This window comes from Chrysoperla carnea, chromosome 2 (assembly GCF_905475395.1).
Source record: "Chrysoperla carnea chromosome 2, inChrCarn1.1, whole genome shotgun sequence".
NCBI lineage: Eukaryota > Metazoa > Arthropoda > Insecta > Neuroptera > Chrysopidae > Chrysoperla > Chrysoperla carnea.
In genome coordinates this window covers 6,039,646-6,064,596 of record NC_058338.1, presented here as the reverse complement: position 1 = coordinate 6,064,596, position 24,951 = coordinate 6,039,646, and the positions used below count along the sequence as shown (strand labels likewise).

The 24,951-nt window shown below is 32.0% G+C and overlaps 2 protein-coding genes across 2 annotated transcripts; one reads left to right on the top strand and one right to left on the bottom strand.

The window, feature by feature from the left end:
- Positions 1-420: 420 nt before the first annotated feature.
- Positions 421-17,674, bottom strand: LOC123294323 (ectopic P granules protein 5 homolog). The gene is made up of 36 exons (XM_044875470.1): positions 17,572-17,674; positions 15,963-16,383; positions 15,301-15,764; positions 14,889-15,068; positions 14,470-14,744; positions 13,917-14,265; positions 13,580-13,773; positions 13,098-13,515; positions 12,237-12,377; positions 11,101-11,270; positions 10,782-11,041; positions 10,463-10,667; positions 10,074-10,217; positions 9,830-10,007; positions 9,388-9,642; positions 9,153-9,310; positions 8,919-9,080; positions 8,575-8,698; positions 7,714-8,027; positions 7,498-7,651; positions 6,854-6,996; positions 6,564-6,741; positions 6,267-6,461; positions 6,052-6,183; positions 5,481-5,717; positions 4,814-4,997; positions 4,158-4,376; positions 3,921-4,081; positions 3,608-3,793; positions 3,364-3,533; positions 2,734-2,951; positions 2,316-2,594; positions 1,697-1,847; positions 1,397-1,630; positions 756-948; positions 421-507 (listed from the first exon to the last, which is right to left on the bottom strand). The coding sequence occupies exons 1-36, from the start codon at positions 17,593-17,595 to the stop codon at positions 421-423; spliced, it is 7,557 nt and encodes a 2,518-aa protein (XP_044731405.1). The 5' UTR covers positions 17,596-17,674.
- A 1,641-nt stretch (positions 17,675-19,315) lies between these two features.
- On the top strand, positions 19,316-24,474 carry LOC123292324 (integrator complex subunit 4). The gene is made up of 9 exons (XM_044872945.1): positions 19,316-19,536; positions 19,609-20,029; positions 20,918-21,230; positions 21,414-21,781; positions 21,863-22,103; positions 22,232-22,455; positions 22,629-23,082; positions 23,309-23,856; positions 24,128-24,474. The coding sequence occupies exons 1-9, from the start codon at positions 19,483-19,485 to the stop codon at positions 24,346-24,348; spliced, it is 2,844 nt and encodes a 947-aa protein (XP_044728880.1). The 5' UTR covers positions 19,316-19,482; the 3' UTR covers positions 24,349-24,474.
- Positions 24,475-24,951: the final 477 nt, after the last annotated feature.

Sequence of the window (24,951 nt, the reverse complement as noted above, 5' to 3'; positions counted from 1 at the left end):
ACCTACTTATGTCATAAATCACTATTCTGGCAGAGGGTGGGAAATGTCATAAATCACTATTCTGGCTGAGGGTGGGAATTAAAATAACATAAAATATACCTCGCTCTCTTACTTATCTGTCGCTTTTCGTTCTCATAAGAATTATCTAAAAAAATGATTTTATCTTGGCATAATAATTTAGTTAATTAAAAATTAATCGTAGCACTGCTAGATACGAACCGAGGTCCTCTGTAGCTGGAGGCGACCAAGCTAGCCACTACTCCACCTTTGACATATTTTACTACTAGTAATGTAATATACATATTCCAACTCGTGCTTGTCAAATAATAACTCAAATTTTTTTAAATAAAAAATAGTTTATTTTTTTAAATATTTAAAAATATAAAAATTATTTTTACAATAACAATAACACAAATTATATTAAAGAAACCGTTCATTATAAAGTTGCTGGCATAAAAACGTTGTAATATCCTTTGAATTGTGAAGCGAATTTTTTAAATCTTGAATCTAAAATAAAAAACTAAATTAGTCAAAATCGGTTATAACAACCTCACATATAACTATGAAACGCTAAGATCCTGACATTACTGAATCTAAATATAAAATTGGATAAAACAACATACCTACAATTTATTAATTAGTCTATAACGACTAACTATTTTAAACATTAAGGGCATAATCTTGTGTCGTATTTTCTTTATTTCGAACTTAATAAAAGTGAGGTCTTAAGAACAGTTTAAAAAATTTTAAATTACCTGTTTAATAGTTATATCAGCACAAACTTTTAATTCTCCATGAGAAAATTGATGTAAACTTTTAACGTCAGTCGTATTCAAATTTTCTGATTGAATTGATTCACCACAACAACGAATTATCTCATTACCTGAATGATTTTCAATTATTTGTGCATTTAAAAATAACGCTAACGCTTTACAAAAAAATCGACACCTAGACAAGTAACAAAAAGTTTAATTTCTATCTCATACATTTGAATAGTTAAGATCAGGCCTGTGCGCACGGAGTGGAGAGGGTCAAACCGGATCTAAAATGTTGTTCAGATCATTCTCTGATCAAAAGCTCTTACGGCCACAAATTTAACGGATAGTTTTCGAGCTACAGGTTATATAACTCGCAGAGTTCCGGAAAAGTTATTTTCTGTAGCTCGCAGAATTAACTTATGTGACTGAATATCACATTTTGATCTAATAAAATGGTTTCTCACTCGAAAAAAGAGTTCCTCCTTTTTATTGGCTTTGTGACTTAACATGATGAACAAAAATTTGAACCCCCCTTTGACGATTCCTGCGCATGGGCCTAGTTAAAATAAAATTGTTCAACTCGTGTATTTGTTTTAGCTGTAGAAGTTTTATTTCAAATTTTAATAAACTTTAATTACCGATTCGTAATTTCTACACTATTATTTCTGATACGCATCGCACCCAACAATGAATTACCCCAACCACTTTTTTCATCCGCTATTTTATTTAAATAACTTGTAAACTTTTTTAGATTCGTTAAAATATTAGCAATACATTTTTCATCGTTTGTCTCACTCGTTTTATGATAATCGGTAATTATTAGCTCTAGAACATCGTTCCATATTAATGGTAATCGACTTTCAATATTTTTACTGCAAAAAGAAAACAAAAACGTTTCATATTAAAAATATATCAACTAAATCTTCATTTAATCTTACTCTGGTTTAATTTGTGTAATCCATTCAATTAATTCTGGTAACGAAATTGTCTGATCATCTTTACGAATTAACATTATTGAATGAAATGCTAAAATATTACCATTTTGAGCCATTACTTCCAGTAATTTTCTTGACGTCCATAAATTACGTCCTAAAAATTGAAAATTATATACAGCATGTGTATACGTCGTAGTCAATTAACTTATTAATTGGTAGATCAGGCAGGTTAGGTTAGAGTGGCTGTCCTGGGGTGGGACACACTTAGACCATTAGGGTCCGTTGTGATACCGTTAATGGGTTGGCCCATCCCCGGCCACTACTCCATTAACCATTTGGAGCTGTTTAAGAACAGCAGGAGGGCTTTGACGTCGACTAACTTTAGGTCGGAGAGGTCTTCAAAGAGAGGCTGGCTCAAGTAAGTCCATCTCCTCATGACAAGGGCTGGGCAGTGACAGAGAAGATGAGACATTGTCTCCTCCTCGTAACCACTGTGACAGCTCTTGCAGTAGTCGTGATACACTGCCAGGCCTAAGCCTGTCTTCCAGGTCGCTAGTTGAATGGCGGCACTTAGTAAAAAACGTAAATTCTCGACAGATTAAATTAAATAGTTGCTATATACCTTTTAACAATTTTACAACCATTTCCCATTTGGGTTCAGATAAATTAAAATAACCTAATAAGGCAGCATCCAGTATGGCACCAGTTGCAGTTAAACATTGTGGTACAGTTCCAAGCACAGATAAAACTCCATGTAAAACTAGATTATATTCAGTACGACTAGAAAGCCATTCAGTCAATGTTTCATTAAAAAGTAACGACAAATTTTTATCATCGGAAATAATTAAAAATTCTTCTAGAAGTTCTGTAACTTCTGTAAACTTATTAGTTTCATTTACAGCTGAAAAAAAAAGTATGATAGAAACTTTAAAAAGTGATAATTAAATGTAAGCATACGATTTCGTAATCGATTCATCATTAAAGCTAAAGCTTTAGCTAGAACAACTACGGCTACAGTGTATAGTTATCTTAATACATACCATTAGTTTTTAAAATATTTTCCATATCTTCTAAAACTTCAACGACAGTGGTACGGAACTTAATATTCTCACTATTTACTAAATTTTTGTAACGATTCGCTGTAGCAATTAACAAACGCGTAAAACTTCGAATAAATATTTTACGTTTAGCTTGAGCATGTACACCTAATTTTCCACCAATACCACTTGGTATATGTTCAGCAGAAGCTAGTAAAACACTGAGAACATTTTATGTAAATATTTGTTAACTATTAAAAAATAATTGGAAGTTAATCACAATAACTTTCTCTTTGCTAACATTTATTAATTTTATTTTAGCAGAACTTGATTCGATTCGTGAGAATCGAGTTTTGAATCTTAAATATGTACCTACAGGATTAAATACCAATGAATCAGAAGTTGTTGAATTTGATAAAGATGGCGCCCTGGACTCAAGGCATCGCAAAGCGACTTTACAATAACGAAATATACACATATAGTGTCGCATTTAAGATGAAGACACCCACATATTTCCGTTATTTAGTACAATAAAAAAAGACAAAGTAGTAAAAACATTACAAGACTGGCTGATCAACTATTTGAAACAAAGAGTAAACTATCATGAACTTCTCTCAAAAAAATAATACTTACTCTAAAATTAAATAGTCTAATTTATGTGATTTATCATTCAAACGTAAAACTACTTTTGGATCAACACTCATCACATACCAATTAATAAGCGTTTCATAAGTAGCAACATCTACGTGATACCAATTAAAACGGAATGCTTGAGAAAGCAAAGTTTGTAAATGTTTCAAACTCTAAAACAATTTAAACAATTTTTAAGTTTTTAATCATTCATCATAACTTTCTTACTTTATTAAAAAGTAATTACCTGTTGCTGAACAGCTGGTTCATGAGATAATTTAACTAATAATGGTAGAAGACATTGTTGTGTCCGAATAGTGATCGCTGTCGGTGTATCGTTATTCTCGATAGCATTCAGCCACTGGACCCAAGGTATACGCATTGCTATACAACCAATAAATATGTGACACGTTGGTAAATATTGATCAACAACCTAAAAGAACGCAAAAAACTCATTTTAATGAGGGTTCATTTTATTTGGAATATCTTTCGAATAAATCAAATGAATCTTGATACTAAATTTCTTCTAATTATTTAATCATGTAACATTGTTATCTTACCTTCAACATTATTTCTAGATCTTGTAAAGATGGCCAAAATCTTTCCCATGGTAACGTCAATAATGAGGAATGAATCGGCGATAAAACATGATCTTTTACGGCTGAATGTGCAAAATTACTAATATAATATTGCCACACTCGATTAAAAATACTATTGGATGCTGTAAAGACAAGAAATTAAATATTAAAATTTGAAAAGTTCTTCTTTTTTTGAAGTTGGTTAAAAATTATAATTACCTGGTAACATTTCAATAATAAATCGAATAATATTTACAAAAGCACTAATGACTTTTTGTGCATAATTAATATCAGCATATATCCATGGCAGAACTGCAGCCCGTCCATCGGTTAATTGTTGAATCCATACAGCTGATGTATCCTTCAAACTTCTTGTCCAATATGGCATTAGCCATGGTGAAAACATGTCCGTTAATCCAGGCCATATCATTTCAAGTACTATCATTGTAGAAAAGAAGCTAGGATTAAATCTTAAACGAAATTTTAATGGTAGATAGGGAATACCACGAAAACACTTCACGTAAATCACCTCAGATTCCATGAGGATTGGAAGTTAGTCCTAAATTTATCGCTTAAATGTACTCTATTACTTGATCGATTTCCAATTTTGAAATTTTACTGGGGGGAGAAAAATAATAGATAAGATATAAGGATGAATTTTTGTTGACTTCGAGTTTGTAATGTGTTATATAAATAAATTTAGCTACTGACAATGGTTGTCTTCCAATCGAAATATTGATATTTAGCAAAATGTAAGTCTGTTGTATGTTTTTTAATTCTATTCTTTAAATAGAATTTCTTAATATACAATTTTATTGCGAGTATCGTGGTATTTATTTCAATAATAATAAACAGGATGATAAACAGCTACTTACATTCATCAGCTAAAAGACCCGGGTACTTATGCATTACGCTAACAACTAATCCATGACCAAACATTGCTAATAAAGTTGTAATTTGCTCTACGTACGGTCGAAAACGTGGGTATAAACCATAAAGACCATATGTTAATCGTTCTTGAGTAAAATGATGACCCAATAAAACAGCACTTTCTAGTAACTACAAGAAAATTCAATTATGAGTCTTCGAACATAATTTTTTTCCCGCTTTTCAGATTTTACTTTCCAATTCTCGACAAAAATGAATGAAAGATCGAAGGCTTTATTTTTACAGTCAAAACCAGTTATAACGACATTACTTTTTATAACAGAATTGTATTCATTTTATTTTGAACCCTATAAACAAAGTGCATTTAATAACAGGGCAAATTACACGATAACAAGTTCGGATTTCACTAATACCTTCCTTTTACAAAGAAAGAAGAAAGCCCGGGTTGTTCTTGTCAAAAGGAAGGCTGTAACAGCAAACGATTGGGTGAAAATTTGGAAAAGCATGATATTTAGTAAACGATTTATCAAATAAGCTCCAAGTAATATTTCTCTCTGCATTATAATCATTCGAATCGCCAGAGATACGATATGCATACGGTCTCCCCTATAACTGATTTTGACTTCTTTCTACAAATTTCAGATCATCACTTACCTCATTATATTTGAGTAATGTTTGTGTAGTCGCATAATGACGTAATTCTTCAACATAACTTTGTGACGGAAGTTGTTTATACCCTAAAGTATTTAATAAATCTTTCCATACTAGTACACTTATACAACCTCCATCTGGTTCTGATGTACTACTTGCACGTAAAACTGCTTGAAGAACTTCACCATAATGTTCAGGCCATTCATGACAAAATACTGATATTAAATGACTTCTAAGTAGCTGAAATTATTAAAAGTTATGAATATCTTGGAATATACGATTAAGTATCTGGTAGATATTTAGAAAAGAAAATTTAATTTCCAGCAAGAGGAAATCATTTTAACACCTTCATTTGGTCCTAAATGCGTGTAATCCGAGTTTGTGCACTTTCAGAAGGTGTGCATAGCTTTTGGGAGCTAAATATCACTTTCTCAGTGCTTACGGTGCCAAGTTACATCAACAGAGCAGTACTTAACACTGTTAAAAGTTTAGCTGAAAGCTAAGCACCCAAGTCGAATATTTTAAAAAAGAGTAATAGTTTTGTGGGAAAGAAATAATACAGGATATTGCCTACCTCATGCAGAAGATTAAATTGTTCTTCAGGTTTTAAACCTAACGCCATTAATGCTTGCATTAGAGTTGATAATATTTCTGAGCGTTCACATAGCCTTGGTTTTTTTACACCCAACCATTTTTTTATATCAAACTACAAAAAAAAAAATTAAATAAGCGTTATTCTCGAAAAATCGTTTCGTGATTACAACTTCAACTCGCGTATTCTTTATTTACCTTGGATAAAAACAAAAACGTTGTCTCTGGTGGTAAATTAGTAATATGATCCACTAGAAATTTATAGCCATTTAGAAAGCCCACTCCATCGACTGGAGGTTCGAATAATGAAACCAGTGTATCAATTAACTTTGGAAATTGTATTGCAATATTTAGTAAACGTGTGGTTTCCGTGTCCCAACCAGTTATGAACGTCTATAACAGAAAATTATTATATTTTATTAATTATTAAATATAAATTTCAGGGTCTGTGACAGCCGATGATCAGATTTAAGACCTGACCACTTGGGTGCTTACCTCTCCTAGTCGTGTTGTAATTGACGAAAATAAAAATCGAGCTGGTGAATAAAATTTAATTTCATCCGAAAATACTGAAATTATATAATAAAAACTATCAGCTGCAACCCTTTGAATATTTTCGATTTTTTCATTATCGTTATTTGATGATGCTTTAATAAATTCTGATACTAAAAGACTGAAAAAAAATATATCGATTATTGATTGATTGTAAAGTTAAACAAAGAATCTACAAAATAAATTGAAATTCTAGTTTTTAAATAGAAAACAATAAGAAAGACAAAACTTACTTATTAGCTTGAAGAATGTAAAGGCAAGCATTGCAAAAATCTGGTGGAAAATTGCTTAAACATCGTTTTAAAATTACTTCGTACTCTGAACGATTCGAACGAATTTGATGTAAAATACTTTCATTAAGTTTACTTTCTGTATTCTGAAATAAATGTTAATAATTTTAATATACAGGGTGTCGCTAAAAGGTCTTTACAACGCTCTAACACATAAGTTGGCAGTAACACAGAACTGCAAGTGCTGTTAGATAAGGCGCGAGTCCCATCAAGGTAACGGTCGTGACCTGCTAGGGAATTTGGTAGCCAAGATGGAAGACACACTGGAAGTTTTGGCGCGCTAACTGGGAGTATCCCAGTGACCTGCTCCATCGGAAGGGAGTGTTGGTGGGCGGTGCTTGGTACTATCTGACCGTGGGGGTGTAATCCAATGGATTCAAGGGACCTCACATATGAAAAAATACCAAATACTTGTTGTCTTCGATTCGGGCTAGTACAGACGAGACCACACAAGTATCATATCCATATTCTCAAACCTTGGCCGACTTCATGCTACCTCGCGCGAGTGTGGAGGATGCTGTTTACTTGGATATCTGTTCGGTATACTTTGTTAAAAATAAAATAACAAATATCAATAAATATCTTACCATAAAAGTTATATTAACTACTTCAGAGCAACCATTATTAGCACAACGTTGTTTCATTCGAATTGTTCGTAATTCGGATTTATATAATTGCGGTAATAATTCTCCATAGCCACAATCTAACGCGGTATGTTGTGAAAATAGCATTGAATGATTCCTATTAAATAATTTTTAATTTATAATTATTTACACTACGAACACGCTGCTAACACTACTTACTGCGTAAATTTGATGACAGTATTCACTCGAGGTTTTAAAAGTGACATTAATTTCATTTTATCGACGAATATATTTGGTGCAAATGGAGGAATTATCGTCGATATAGGTGATAATTCTGGAGGTGGTTGTGGATTATCGTACGAATTTAAACGATTTAATAAATGTTTTAAATGATCTTCTTGATTATAACATTTCTTGATCGGTGATACAATACGTGTTATTTGATTACGATAACAATTCGTTATCCATTCTTCTGAGCATAAATTTGTAGAATTTTTTACATGTTCATAATTCACATACTCAAACCATAATTCCTGGAAAAAATTTCCATCAACAAATAAAATCAAAAGACATATCCGCTGCTTTAAGACCTGATCACTTGGGTGCAAATGATTTCTTATTCAAATGAATCGAAAATCATTTTGAATGAGTAGTACTATTCAAAAAAAGATTTGCAAACTGCAAGTTGCTCCTCAAAAAGGATATCTTAAAAAAGGTCAATCTTAGATGGAGAGAGGAACGTACTTGTGATACTACAAGACAGATATGGTCTGAGTACAATCGTAATTGTTTCAAAAATCTTATACATATCACTTAGAAGGGCCTCTATTAGCAAAGTGGTTGCAGCTATTACAAGACACTGGCTGGGCGGCAGGCATGCTTAACTCCTGGATCTGAAAGTGTATCACGACTACTGCAGGAGCTGTCACAGTGCTGAGGAGGAGGAGACAGCTCTTGCCATGAGAGGTTGCGACGTACTTGAGACAGCCTCTTTTTGTCGTGAAAATATTGCGTTAAATGGAGTCTAAATTGAAGACAGTAAAAGAGGGGATGGTATTACACATATTTTTTTTTACTTACGTTACTTTGTTCAAAAAGTGATAATAACTTTTGTGGTAAATATGTCGGTGGCAAAGAATGTATATTAAATCCTGGTTCTTGTAAACGTGTTTCCTCAAACCATAAAAGAAATGTTTTAAATAAACTGTAAAATCAAATATTTTTATTATGAAACTAAAATGGACTACACTTCAATGGAAATCTCACATTACGTATTTTCATTTGAACAAATAGAAAGAAACCAAAAAATTTCACCTAAACCGGGACTCGAACCCGGGTTCTCTAGATATCCGGTTTAGGACGTAACCAACTCCGTCATTCCTTCCACAGACAATATTGTAATTGCTAATCAACTTCTTACTAACCTTTCACAATTAATAAAATATTCCCTTCTACTTGGAAATTCTTCAGCTTTTTTACTAAAATATTCAACAGTATCTTGTAAACGTTTTTTAATTTTTTTCAAATAATTTAAATTAATAACACCTTCAAAAAATTTATTTCCAATACCACCAAGATCTCTGTTCCTAGTAAATCATTGCAAAGAAAACATTTTTGAAAAAATTCTATGGAAAGAAATCAAAATTTTTTGAACTTACATTTCGATATTACGATAAAAATATAAAGCAAAAAATTTTTGCCATAATAATATCAATATAGGATGATCAAATGATGCTTCTAATGCCTGTTGAGACCAACGATATATACTTAAAAATTTTGAACCAAAAAATGGAGTTTTACATATTTCAGCCGCTTTCTAGAAAAAAAAATAGGAAAATATTTATTCAAACGTTGCTTTATGTTTATAAATTCGAGTGAAGCCAGTCTCTTCACCTTCAATGAATTGTCAATGTTGGTTTTCGTAGATGTACTATTTCTAATTTGTGTAAACAACTCCTTCCAGACACCTGTTTTGTATTCAAATTCAATATATTCTAATTCTAAAAGAAAATATCCTAGCCAAACACTATTTTCTGATATTGTTAATAATAATGTTGGCATTGTTGCTGAAGTTGACATCCAAGAAAATAACGAAGATATTCCTCCTGATGAATTTGATGTTTGTGTTTTTGTAGAATCATTATGTACCTGAAAATAATCAATATTCAGAAAATAATTCTACGAGTTATTCAGAAAATAATTATGAGACTGTTTCTAGGTTCATTGATGTCTCAAAACAGAATAAGTAGACTGCATCCATTACCAATCTGGGATAAGTATCTAGGAAACATGTAATCTTTCCTATTATAAAGAAATTTTAAATATTTGAGCCCACCTTTAATAATTCTCTTAAAATATCAAAAACTTCCGTATAAATCGGTGCACAAAAAAATGCTGAACGTAAAATTATATCCACAATATATATATAATTACTATCCCGATTCCATCCTTCAATTGATGTAACTATTCGTAGCCATATTGAAATTAATTTTCCAGGATTCTCCAGAAAATATCTAAAAAATTATTAAAATAATTTTACTCACCCAAGTCTTTTGTAATTGGATCAAATGGGCACTTACTTTTTATCGTTATTCAAATGGTACTGTATCATATTACCAAATTGTTTAATTATTGGACCAGGATCATTTGCAATAATTAAATTTTTTGCCATTTTTACGTAACCTTTGTCAGCATTAAATAAGCCAATTATCACATCTTTTAATCTAGGAAATAAACAATATTAATTCTAACAAATTTTAATCAATTATTAAGCCCGATTTCATCACTTTCGATTCAGTTATAATAACCAATATTGATGTTTGGTTAAACTTTTGGGTTATAGTATTTGGCTACCAAATTTCGTATGTTGTTCTTTTGGGCTAAGAAAAGCTTCCTCCCATACTAATCGGAATTACAAAAGGGTTACAAACTTCCTTCTAGACTAATAATTACAGATTTCATAACTTACTTATCACAATGCCAAAGTGCTTCTTCACACGATAAAAAAATTGGAATAATTAAATGTAATGCAAATATAACTTCATTGTATCGAGTTGAGTTTATTAAATTTTGCATTAAAACAAAACCATGATCACAAATTAATGGTACAGAGTGTCCGCATTGTGTTGTTAAAAGTGTTACAAATGTGGCCACATGTTGTTTATCTTTCAAAGCTAAAAAATTAAGTATATTAATATTTTTATTAGTGGAAAAACAGTAAAATGGAACACAGAGAAGAATATTCGTAAAAAATTATCTAAATAAAAAATATTGTGATAAAAAATTACCTTGTAAAATATCGGGATGATATTCGGGAATATTTTGTAAAACCACAACTGGATCATTAAAATAATAATAAATAGTGCGCGAATCTTGATCAAATAAATGTAAACGTAGCCGTAACAAAAATTTCCATACCCAACTCTCCCAAATCATACATACATCAGTACCTTTTGCCATACCATCTGCATAATGTTTTGTGGTTGCTGTTACTAATAGTAAAGCAATTCGTAAATGAATCTGCTGTGGTAAAAATAATTCATCGTTCCTAAAACAAATTTAATCATGGTTAATTCTGAATCCTGTTTCTAAACATTAAAAACCTACTTTGAATTTTCTCGAAAATCCCAATTTAAATGAGCCAAAATAAATCTGACTAAGTTATTTTCAAATGAAATAATTGGTCTGTTGGTTAACTCTTGGGCTAATAGTTGGAAGTCCTCCTCTGTTGGTACCCATAAATGTAATGGTAATTCTTTGAAAAGATACAAAGCTAACTAGAACAAAAAAAAATTAGTAAGATATTAGTATTCGCAAACTTAGGGTAATCTGTTCTTCCTGTGAAGAATAAGATCGAGATTAAGATAACTTTTTGTCCCCTTTCGAAACGGATGGATCAAAACCCAGAGAACTATCTAGTGTGTGGGCTTATGAACCTATCATAAAAAAATTGAATCCACTTCGAAGCAGAAATCTTCGCACGATCTATCCCGGAAGGCTACAGTGTAGCACATACCAGCATTTTCTCAGATGACCAAGCTACACTTTGAGTTCTTGAGGCTTTAAGATTCCAATCGAGAATAATCTACAAATGATTCGAAGAACTGAGCCATCTGGCACTGATTAACACAGTCAGATTGATCTGCGTACCGGGATACTCTGGTGTTAAAGGGAACGAAGATACGAACTCGTTGGCACGAGAGGGGTCCTCTCAAATGCCTATTTCACCTGAGCCCGTCATTTTCATATTAAGATGCTCCATAATTTACCGATTCAAAGAGTGGCTACGATTGTGTTCGGTTGAAATTCACTAGAATACAGTTAACAAAGGTAGTGGAACACTGTCGATTAAACTACTACCTTCGTAGCTAGAGAATTTCAGAAAATTTCACTTCCAGAGCCCACCTGGTGGACGCCGAAACTTTCATACATGTTACCCAAGACCCAATTGACCTATATTGTTCATTTACGAACTCGACTTTACTTTTTACATCCTGAGTATGCTATAAAAATTTCAGCTTGATATCTCTTTTTGTTTTTGAGTTATCGTGTTGACAGACAGATGGACAGGCGGACAGACAAACGGAAATGGACTAATTAGGTGATTCTATGAACACCTATACCAAAATTTTTTTCGTAGCATCAATATTTTTAAGCGTTACAAACTTGAGACTAAGCTTAATATACCATGTATATTTCATGGTATAAAAAGGACACCCTGTATAGATTATATTTATATTTACCTGCCCCATATGTGATATATGTTCATGTAGACATTTTAAAATCGTTGAAATTAAAATTGGATGTTTAACGGTTAAATTTGATAATAAATCTCTAACGTGCTTCGAATTATTTTCACGTGTTGATACGCTTGTAAAGCCAACCTATAAATTTAAGAAAAAAAAAAAGATCATGAAAATAAATTTTGTTTTTTTCGACTTAATTTATTTAACTTTTTCTTGGTCATTAGAAATTCATACAAATTACAACCGTATTGGAATGAAAGTCATTAGAAGATACACTTTTTTTCCAAATAAAGGACCGCGGACAACTGAATATCTAGGTTAGGTTAGGGTAGGTTAGCTTAGAGTGGCTGTCCTGGGGTGGGACACACTTAGACCATAGGGTCCGTTGGGATACCTTAAATGGGTTGGCCCATACCCGGCCACTACTCCATGAACCATTTGGAGCTGTTTAAGAACAGCAGGAGGGTTTTAACGTCGACTGACTTTAGGTCGGAGAGGTCGTCAAACAGAGACTAGCTCAGGAAAGTCCATCTACTCATGGAAAGAGCTGGGCAGTGACAGAGAAGATGAGACATTGTCTCCTCCTCGTCACCACTGTAACAGCTCCTGCAGTAGTCGTGATACACTGCCAGGCCTAAGCGTTCAACATGCTTGACGCCCAGCCAGTATCCTGTGATAGACTGTATATCTAAAATTTGATAGAATTTTTACCGGCATCTCGAAAACTGCGCATCTATTCATCAAAGGAACTGAATTTTTGTATGTTTTGATTCTTTTTTGCAACTTTTAATTTAACGATTTTATCATAAAACGACCCAAGAAAGACCCATTTCGTTTTTTCATTTAAGAATAGCTTACGTGTAAAAGATTAATAGTGGCAAGCTGTATAAAATCCCAATCATCTTTTTGTGTCCTAGACAAAGCCATATTTGCAAATGTTTGTAATAAATAATAAATTTCAGCATCCGGTAATTTTTTAACTATTTCCTCGAACTGCATTTTGAATGAAGCACTATTTAGATCTTTAATAATATCATTTTTATTTAAATCTTCCGTCATTGTTTCAATCTCAGCATCACTATTATGAAGTAAATAATAAACTATCCATAAAGTCGGTGATGAAAGTGTTTCAAATGGTAAAACTGCTAAAAATTGCCATGCACCAAGTCGTTGTGATGAATAAATTGATTTTGTAGCACGTAAAAATAATGCATCGTATTCAATTTGTAAACGTTGTATCAGTGCTTCGTCGCGTATCCTTCTTGTATTATGAGCGCTATAAAAATAAAATTTCTATATTTCTTTTAAAAATTATAATAGGAAGGTGAATTTTATCATACCTAAATAGTATCCATACTTCTGTCACATACTGTATTGTATAATTGATAAAACGTGATAATAATTTTATTAATTGTCGATATCGTCCTGTGGAATAAGTGCGTATACCACATCCTAAAATTTCTATCCATTTGGAACTCCATGCAATCAATTGCAGTAAATATGATTCGGTTATTTCATCTAAATTTAAAATATCCTAAAAAAAAAATTACACGATGTTTTTAATTTTTTTTTTATTTGATTATTGGAAAACTTGAAAAAGGGATAAAACTTTTTCCAGTAAAACAACAAATCTGCAGGAAAGCGCTTTCCTGAGGAAATGAATTTACTGATACTTACTTGATCGTCTTTGGTAATAACTCGTGTCAAATTACGAAACAGATTACCAAGTGGTATTTGATTTAGCAATGCGATTAAATCACTTTCTCGAATAGGACATGTATTTACAGATTCGTTCTCTTCATCTTCACCATCAGAATCAACCACAATCCACATACTATCATTTACCATATCTCGTGCTAAAAATTCGGAAAGAAATGCTTCACGTTTCTCAATCGGACTTAAAATAATAGCTATGGTTGTCACAACATGATTAATGTACGCATCAGAGAATGGGGACGATGACAGTGTTTTAGGACATGGTGCTTGAATAAAATGTGTTGCCCAATTAGCGATACCACCTGGACATCTGAAAACAAAAGCTCATTTCACTTTTTATAATAAAAAATTGTGTGTGTCAGCACAACACAATTCCTTATATGAAAATCGATTCTTAAGGAGTAAACTCCAAAAATGTTGTTAATTAAATACTGGAGCGTTGATAAAGAAAACTTTTTTTAACAAAATTTGTTTGATTGTTTCACTTTTCCCTATTATTTCTAAAAATCGTTACCTTAGTATATGATGTAACAAAAATAAATGATCCTTCCAGGATGCGACTCGTAATAAAATAGCAACTAGTTGTTCAATCCATTTTCTAGTTTCGTCAATAAAAGATTTTTCAGAAATATTACGTCGTTGAAAATAAAATAAAATTGATAAACATATTCGAATCTCTTGTAATAGATATAAAGGCAATGCGCCTTCTTGTAATTGTACGGGTGACTTTGGTGATAATTTTGCTACTCCTCGACATTCATCCGTAATACATTGAATACGATAGTCAACCTATAAATTAAATAAATAATTACTTCTAATCTTAATATTACAGGCCTGCAAAAGTTTAGGAGCTTATAATCATCCAAAGATTAAGTCCTTAAAGTTTGCGCATCGAGTCGAGGTGTTGTTAAATTATATATACGAATTATTCACCTGTAATTTATAAGTCTGACATAAATATAAATTTAGCTCATAATCGTCGTGAAGCCGTTGTTTAATTTGCAATAAAGATGTCGTTAACTCTTTAAATAAAGAATTTTGAAATGAAGCCAACGTGTAATTTTGTACTACACTAACAGAATGCTTATTTGAACATTCGCTTGTTTTTGAAACCTGAAAAAATGATTAATTTTATTATAAAATTTTTAAAAAAAGTAACACTGTCACTATTGGGATATAGCGGGCACCCGTAAGACAACGCTACACCAAGAAGACTGCGATTTAAAATAAGTGGTAATGATCTTTTCCAACAGATTTCGGAAAGGGGTATCGCCTTCGGATCCATGTTCACATTAAGTTTCTGTAATGTTTGTGGAGTCAAATGATTTTTAAACAATAAACTGACCTTTGTTTCATTGACGATCCAAAGTTTTCCTTCATCAGTCGAACATTTTTGTATTAAATTTTGAATTTCTAAATTATATTGAATAGACTTTTGTTTTACTTGATAATATGACATCAAACAATGATATAAATTATGTTGTTTATCAAAATTCGCACTTAATTCCGTATCAATAAATTCTCGTATGAAATGTGTTGTTGCCAAATCATATTCTTCATTATGATATAATTCACATAATTGAATGGACGTAAATGGTTTCATTTTCATCTGTTGATTCGAGTTTTCTATTAATTCTTTTGAAGGTACATTACATATTTGGTATCGAATAGAATCTTTGGTTTGATTTAACGATAAATTTTTCAAAGCTACAACAGTGTCATGTTTTTCTTCAGTTAAAATTGGTTTCATTTTCAAGTCTGTACTTTGTTTAGGTAATGTGATATTATTGGATATTTGTTCATCGGGACCTAAAATTATATTTATCTGTTACATTATTTATTAAAACAATTCGTATAATTTTCATACAACGGATGGGCTTTAATGCGGATTCAAGGAAAGTGAAATTGTTGACTACTAATTAATAAATGATTTCTGACAATAGTAACATTTTTTATCAACCCTCGGCCGAGTATTTAATAAATTATTATCAATAAACTGCTACTTACAGATTTGATTTGGTTCATTTTGTAATGTTTGTTGACTCTCTTCATTTTTCGTTAACATATTTAGACTATCAGTTTGCGAGTTACCCGCTTGATTTGATTCTGTTTCATTATTTTCAGGAATTAAAATGTTATCTTTACTATCATTGAGAATATTTTCACTAGTTGCGACATTCTGGATATTTTCTTCGTTGACTGGAACACTTTGATTACTCTCTTCGTTCACTAGAATATCCAGTTTATTCTCTTCGTTGACTGGAAGTTTCGGTGTCTGCACATTCTCATTTTTTGAGCAACTAGGTGTATCCTGAATTGCTTCTTGAATTTCACTTTCAATATTTACATTCAACGAAGTTGATTCTTCTTCATGACAAATTGGTTTTCTCTCAGTTTTCTGTTTCTGTTTCTTTTCCTTTTTCTTATTCTAAACGTGAATAAAACAAACAAGATATATAGAAACTAACTGTTTAATCGTTTAAATGTACTATAATTACTGAAATCTATATTGAGTTGTCGGAAAAATTTCAATCAAAGATTGCTTTTATTATATAAAAAGGCTATTTTTTATTTGAACATTTTTTCTTCTTACAGTGGAAGATCGAGAGAGAAAAATGGGGAAATAGAGAAACTCAATCACGTACGTAGAATCACAATCGTATAATATAAACCACGAGTCTCTTAATGAAACTGTTTTAGTTACATTATTGAACACTAGACAGCGCCACATAAGTAGAATCCTTATAGAGGTATTAGTAGAAAATTTAAAATAAATAAACAGTGATATGGATTCGATACTGGTGGCGTGACTATGTAGCAGTTTTGGGAACTAACTCGTACATCAATAAGGGAACATATGTTCTTAATGCATTTTATAACAGACTTGTGTATATAATATATGACTGTGTGTAGAAAATTTCACTGGGCTATCTATTTTGATAGTCTATGAATCTTTCAACCATATTTAGTCTCTATTGCGCATATATCGAATAGTAGCGCAAATATTCAAAACAGTAAAGCATAAACAATATATAAATTGGATAAATTCTATTTAAGTTCGTCTCAAATTCTAGTTACTATAACTAACTTAGTTTCAAATAATCGATACTCCTTCCTAGGTTTCAAATTACCGACCTTTTGATTTTTTAGCATTTCCCTACTCTTTACTTTAACGTTTGAGAAAAATATTATTAAATTTTCAAACTTAATTAATATTCACATCATCTAACATTTATAAACAATAATAATTTTTCATTTATAGTTTTATGAATTCAGAAAAATCTCACTACATCTTATTAATAGTTATCGAATGATTTATTGAAAGTGAAACTGATTCATAGAATGAACTGAGATTTTATTTGTATCATTATTTCCTGATATTTGCAACCTTGAAATGATAAGAACTTCAAACAAACAATAACTAAAATGCTTAAATATTAATTTGATGCATGTTAAACGAAAAGTTAATTTTCGGAAAAATATTTCAATCATTCAAAAATTCGTCGTAAAACAATGATAGGATTCTGATACTTCCATCTCATTTTTTCATTTTTTTTTTACAAATAAAGACGATCAAGATAATTGATACCGAGGGGAAATTTTAAAATTTTCCTACCTGCTTAATTTTTGGCACTTCCATACTTAGTTTTTCACTATTTCAATGTATAAAGAAAATGTTGATAAAATTTTCACAAAGGTAAATATCCATATCAGCTGATTGTAAAAAAAAAAATAATAGTAATAATAAATAAAAAATTTTATACAAAGACAAATGTAATCACGAATGTTAAAATCTTATATTGGACTGTCCAAGTGTCAAATCTTCTAGTGTAGGTATATTTTAATTTCCATTATGTTGGTACAGAATACGATTATCTTCAAGTTTGATGAAAGTCAAAAAGACAAATTTAAATTTTATTAAAAATTTGTTTTTTAGGTATTACAATTGTAAAATTACAATATAATTACACTGATACTGTCTGAGTATTATCGATACACAAATCTTCAAATATGCTTTTCTTAGGACTCACGTATTCTTCATAGATGGTTGGTTCCGTAAACAAACCAAAACAGCAACCTAAAGGTGATCGTAGGACAAGAAATACAATTGCAATGATAATAGCAATAACTGAAAAAATAAGCATAGTTCAAAATTTTATTTGGAAAATGAAAAATTATTTAGAGAGCACAGTTTGACACTGATGGAAATTTTTTGTAATTTTTTACCGAATTTTTAGAAAACCCCTTGATGATGTCTATGATTTTTCACTTTCCCTTTTTAACACACTTTTACAATAGATAATACTCAACTAAGAGACGTACCGTTTTTATAGTAATAAACAGAAATGAAAAACTCACTTATTAAGGTTGGCAATGTGATCGTTAAAAATCTCCAATCGGTAAAAGCACTATTGTCCCCACATTGGACTCCGTAAATTTGTAGAAAAAAGTAAGATAATGAAATTATAATATAATTTCGCATGTTCCTCTGAGTTATATTGCCGTCAAAAATAAAAAAAATATATATTTTGGGCACAATACAATTAATTTTGTCATGGAAACGAATTCGGTGTATGAAATATGAACAAGGGGTTCCTATATGGAAATTGTCTTATTCACCTAAAATATGATAAACAATTTTTCCAACTGTTAAAAACTTTTAACTGAACTTCTTATACTTCTATCCGATGGGTGCGTAGTCATGATAGCGACAATCAAATTGACGCCAACGCTTCCAGTTGATGGCATTGGCGTAAAAGGTGGCTGTTATGGCTAATTTTAAATTTTTACATGTAAATTGTATCGAAAATGTCGAATTAAAGTTGCTCATGCACGGTACGAATATCGTCTTGTTAGTTTGGAAATGTCCATAACCTACTCCATGTAGCCTACCGCAGCCTTTACTATGATACTCCCCCCTCCTCGGATGAAGCAGTTTTTTTATTATCGAGTCAAGAAGACATTTTTTATTTTCTGAAACACTAGCATTACAAAATTGAAAGAATATGGCGTTCATGAAATATAAAAGTACTCAATGTTTGAAATTAAATAACCATATATCGCAACTTAAACTGTTAATTATTGTAGCTCAGAGCAGCTTTTTAACTAATCCTCTCCCTCTCTAGACTGGCGTTCGTGGTTTACGGATGCTCCTTTAATAAAATTTGTATCTGCCAGATTCATCAAGTCGATACTTGAACAATGTAAATGAGCCTTTATATTCGGCGATTAAACGAAAAATGTCAATACGCCTATCGTTATGAACATAACCTTATGGAAAAATATTCTACTTAAGTGAATTTTTCTGGATAATTTTACTTTTAATATTAATAACTATCGATAAATCTAGATTTCCCTGACTTACGAAGTCTGTTTTCTAATCTAATATATTTTTTTTTTTGTTATTGTTTATTCATACTATAAACTGACAGATTTGCATTTGACTTAACCTAAAATGTCTTTTCATTCCAATTTTTAAATGCAATTTAATTAATAGAATAATTAGAAAATCCCTCCGAGAAATAATATGGCTGCATTATTGAAAAAACGGGCTTTGGCTGAGTATAGCCAAACTATACAAGTAAATTAAAAATTAACATTACCTACGCTACTTTTTATACGACAAAATTTTAATGAAATTATTCTTGTTTAGGAACCATCTAAAGTCCCTACCAAAAAGTTACGATTGATCAAAAAAGCTCTTAGTAACAGTTCAGTATCGGCATATGTTGGCTTATTAGAGAAAGCAAAAACCAGTAATGAAGCTTTACAAGCATTACTCCGGATATCGGATTCTGATTATGATGAAGTTGATTTAAATGAAGTTATTCGAAAATTATCCGAACATTTTAAAACAGAAACTGAAGCGGCTGGACGTGTTAAAATTTTATCAATGTTTGCTGAAATTGGTTTAGAAACGACAGCGGATTCAATTTATATTATCGATGAAACAATCTCGTTATTGAAGACAGAAACGTCGCATAAAGTTTTAGCGCAAGGGATATTAACATGTTTGAAACTGGGAAGAGAACATGTTACGAATACAAATGTTATACAAAAATTATTAAGTTTCGGTAATATTCATTTATTTTTAGACAATATATTAAGGTATATTAAATTTAGTCCCAAGTTTGTTTGAAATATTAATTAAGCGAACAAAATTTTGGTATCGATGTTCATATATATTTATATTTATGTCCTATGATCCCGAGGGGGACGTAGGGCCTCAACAAATGCTCGCCAACGAACTCGATTCCGTGCCATGGACTTGACTTCTCCCCAGGATTTGCCTTCTTCAGTAATTTCTTGCTCGAGGGTTCTTCGTCAGGTATGACGAGGTCGGCCCACCCTTCTTTTTCCTTGGGGGTTCCACTCAAGTGCTTCTTTGGCAATGCTGTTGTTTCGCCTGAGTGTCTGACCAATCCAACCATATTTGCGTTGCTTGATGGTGTGTCCTACTGGAGTTTGGTGACAGGTGTCCAGCAGGTTTTCATTGGAAATCGTGTTGGGCCAATAAATGTTGAGGATGTGTCTGAGACAACTGTTGACAAAGACTTGCAGTTGTCTGGTGATGCTTTGCGAGACTTTCTAGGTTTGACATCCATACAAAAGAACACTTTTTACATTAGTCTCGAATATTTTCAATTTAGTATGTCTTCTGAGTTGGTGTGATCTCCAGATGGGTCGAAGTTGCGCAAACGCTGCCTTGGCTTTTCTGATTCTTTGTTCTACATCTTCATCAGTGCCGCCGTTTTCAGAAACAATACTTCCGAGGTATTGGAACTGTAGTACACACTCTACGGGTTGGTTGTTAATGATAAGATCTTCGTTGTTGGCGTTGTTTATTCTCAAATCTTTGGTTTTTCCTTCGTTCATCAAAACTATCGAATTTGACGCAAGTTCTGTTGTATAAAGCTACTGGACTATTATACATTAATGAACATTTTTTTTAAATTACGCAGCGCAAGAGAATATTAAAGACACTAGCCATGCAGTTAAATGCCGTTGTTTGGAATTAATTGGAACTCTTTTACCAAATGAACAGGACGAACAATCCAAAAAACTGCTAAAATTAATTACAAATTACACGCATAGTCAAGATGCTCGTGTTCGAAGTCAATCATTCGCAACAATGATAAAGCTTCATAATCGTGGTTTTCAATTGGATGTGGATATTTATAATGGAGTTTGTTTAGCATTAAAGGATGATTATGAAATTGTTCGACGAGAAGCTTTATATCTAGTTTGGTTACTTGGCAATACTTATCCAGAAAAGTAAGTAATATTTGGGGGAAACATTATAAGTTATAGAAGTGTTTGGTATATACTTTGCCTTATGGATAACCCGCCTCTGATCTGAGGACTTTTATGAATGCTTCGCGCAAATGTAGAACACTACTTAAAAATTTAGACTGAAGTCGGTACAAAATTTATGGGTCTTTTCTATTTTATTTTTAGGCTGATTATGCTACCAGATAGTGACCAACCAATCCGTTTAATAGACGATGCTTTTGGAAAAGTTTGTAGTGCAGTTACAGATCTAACAGTTCGTGTACGAGCAGAAGCTTGTAAGTTATTAGGGTCAATGCAAAGTGTGAGTTCACGTTTCCTCCAACAGACACTCGATAAGAAGTTAATGTCGAATATGAGAAAAAAACGTACGGCTCATGAAAGAGCCTGGGAAAATGTTACAAGTGGTGAATGGGCTTCAGGGAAAAAATGGGCTGATGATGCACCAAGAGAGTTAATCGATGCAACAACTGTGAATTTAATGAGTAGTGGTGCGTGTGGAGCTTTAGTTCATGGTCTTGAGGATGAATTTTTAGGTATAGAAGTCTTTTTTTTTTTGCATATGCATAAGTTTGAATATGTATTGTAGGGCTTTATTTTATTGTCTTCTGTTGCAGAGGTTCGAACGGCAGCTGTTGAGTCATTGTGCCATTTATCTTTGAATAATAGTATTTTTGCGAATATTGCAATCGATTTTCTGGTTGATATGTTTAACGATGAAATCGAAGGTGTACGATTAAAAGCTATCGATAGTTTAACACGTATTAGTAAACATATTGTACTACGTGAAGACCAATTGGAGACTATTTTAGGGGCACTTGAAGATTATTCAATTGATGTTCGAGAAGGTTTACACAGGTAATAAAATTTATAAGTTGTAGTTGCATAGTTTGTGATCCGTGAATGCTTTTTTTCGATAACGATTATAACACACGCGTTTCATTCAGATCACAAATGACAAATTCTAACATTAAAATTATTTTCAGAATGTTAGCGTCCTGCAAACTTGCAACATCAACATGTTTACAAATGTGTGTTTCAAAATTATTGGATAATTTACGAAAATATCCATGCGATAAACGATCAACATGGCGTCTTTTACAACGTTGTGGAACACAACATCCAGAATTAACGTTACCGTTAACACCACAACTGCTAAATACACATCCGTTTTTCGATACTCCAGAACCGGATGTTGAAGATCCGTCATGTATCCTTTTTTTTATCAAGCTGTTGCCAAGGAAATGCTTAACAGCTATTTCCCCTACGAAAATTTGCATATTCGGAGTCTTCTCTTTCAGGGGATCTTGAACATCTTGTAGTAACGTAGCTTTAAAAATTTAATTTCGAATACATAATTAAATTTCTTAACAAATTTTCAAGATATATGCATTTTAATTCTAATTCTAAACGCTGCACGGCATTGTTCAACAATTCTACCATTATTAGAATCGCATACATTACGTCATTATCGATATTTACGTGATACAATGCCAACATTGGTGCCAGCATTAACAATTCAACATCGAAGTGCATTCGAAACATTTGGTGAAAAAACTGATGATACAAATACAGCAAATTTTTTGGAAACAATTATCACAAATATTGATAATGTGGGTGCATCGAGTCGTGTACGAATTACATTACTGGAATCCGCTCAAAAACATTTATTACGTTTAGCAGAAATGGAAAGTGGTGTGGCTGGTGCAGCACATTTTACTGCATTACATATTGGGGCACAATTATTGGCGGATCGTATTGGAAAAATGGATAATTTTCATGTATCAGCTCAAACAAATCATTCACTGATAAATGAATTACTTTTACATTGTGCTAAGTAAGTTTAGTTTAAAATTCTTGGAGGGATTTCATCCGATAAATACAAGAATAGGGAATATTCATGTATTTTTTTTATAGTTTTAATTCATTGTTCTCAATGAATTAGTACTTTTATTAATTAATTTTAAGTAATTAAAAAGATATTAATTACTAAATTAATGGTTTAGTTGAAATGTCCAGTCATTAAAGTTCCCTATTTCATTAAACATTTGTTTATGTTTCAGATTACGCCATTTATTTTTAAATTTAACGGACTTTGAAAAAGCTTCAGTGAATCAATTACGTTTACATGCATTAGCTCTACAATTGGTATTAGTTGTCCGTGGCAGTAATGTTAGCGCCTTATCATTATGTCAACATTTCATTCAAGCTGTGGTCGAAACTGAACGAATGCTTGCAACAATGTCAATAAAACCGGATCCATTAATTGCACAAATTATAAATGAATTAAGTAATGTAGAGGATCCAAAACCGGGAACAGTTGCAAGATTATTACATCCATTATTAAGGAATTTTGAACCAAAAACACCACCAAAACCACGCTCAGAAATTAAGATGTGTAAAGCGAAAATATTACAACCGTCAGGGGAAAATGATAGTGCATTAAAATTCACAGCCGGTTTAATTGTATCCGTTCCATTTGAAGCGGAATTGTTAAATTTAAATGATCGTGGCACGTTACGAATTAAAGTCAAATATCCGGATCAACAAATTCAAATGACTGTTCCTAGAGTTGCTGATTTACGGTCGTTAGATTTGGATCTTTGTGAAGGTAAGTTTACAAGACGAATCATATTGAAATACTCAGAATCATTTTGCCCGACTCGTCGTTCAATATCTTACAAATTTCAATTTTCAAAATACCAGAAATACCCGACTGCGAAACACAAAGGAGTGGTAATTAATGAGTTTATCATATCTATGTATGTATGTTTGTTTCAATTTTGACGGACACTAAGGACAGACAGGACAGACGCCATATTGTAAAAAAGAAAATATTTTTATATTTATTTTTAATTAACAATGTTTTTTTTTTCTTGCAGAAAACAATTTTCGACTATTAACACAAGTATTATTGTCACATCAAGTATGGTCTGAAGCATGTAATGTTGCTGTTAGTTTAGCAATAGCTGTTCCAGAATCAGATAGTGGACCACCAGGATTAAAGCGACCATCACAAGCTCCACCGGATCCAAATGTGATTGATTTATGTAAACCAGTGAATATATATGTTGCTCCAAAACCAGTTCGAAAAGGAATTTAAATATTATATACTTATGTTGTTAGCATTTGTTTATCATAAGAAATTAGAATATTTTCGATATTTTTCTATTAATATTTTCTATTTAGTGTATGTATAAAGTTTTTCAGAATAAATGATTTAGTTAGATATTAAATTCCAATTAATCCACTCATCTTAGCCAAAAAAGGGAATAAAGGTGGCAAAATTCAATTATTACCATGTAGTCAATATGGTACTGGTCACAACCTTCTCAGAGATCATCCTGAGTAAATTCTTATTTTATCCAGGTTCCAGTTCGTTTTTACAATTTGCAAAATAAAATTTGATTCCCAATCAATTGACAGGAGTTAACAATGAGGAAGGCAAATCCTAGGGAGAAGTGGAGGAAGAAATTGCTGAGGAAGGCAAATCCTGGGGAGAAGTCAAGTCCATGGCACAGAATTGAGTTCGTTGGCGAGCATTTGTTGAGGCCCTACGTCTCCCTCGGGATTATAGGACATAAATATATATAAAAAATATATAACAATTGAAAAATACATATTAAACAATTGAAAGTTAAAAGGTAAAACGCCATCTATTCGTTAATTTATGAACAACTGTGGTTCGTATATTGTTTGGTTTGTT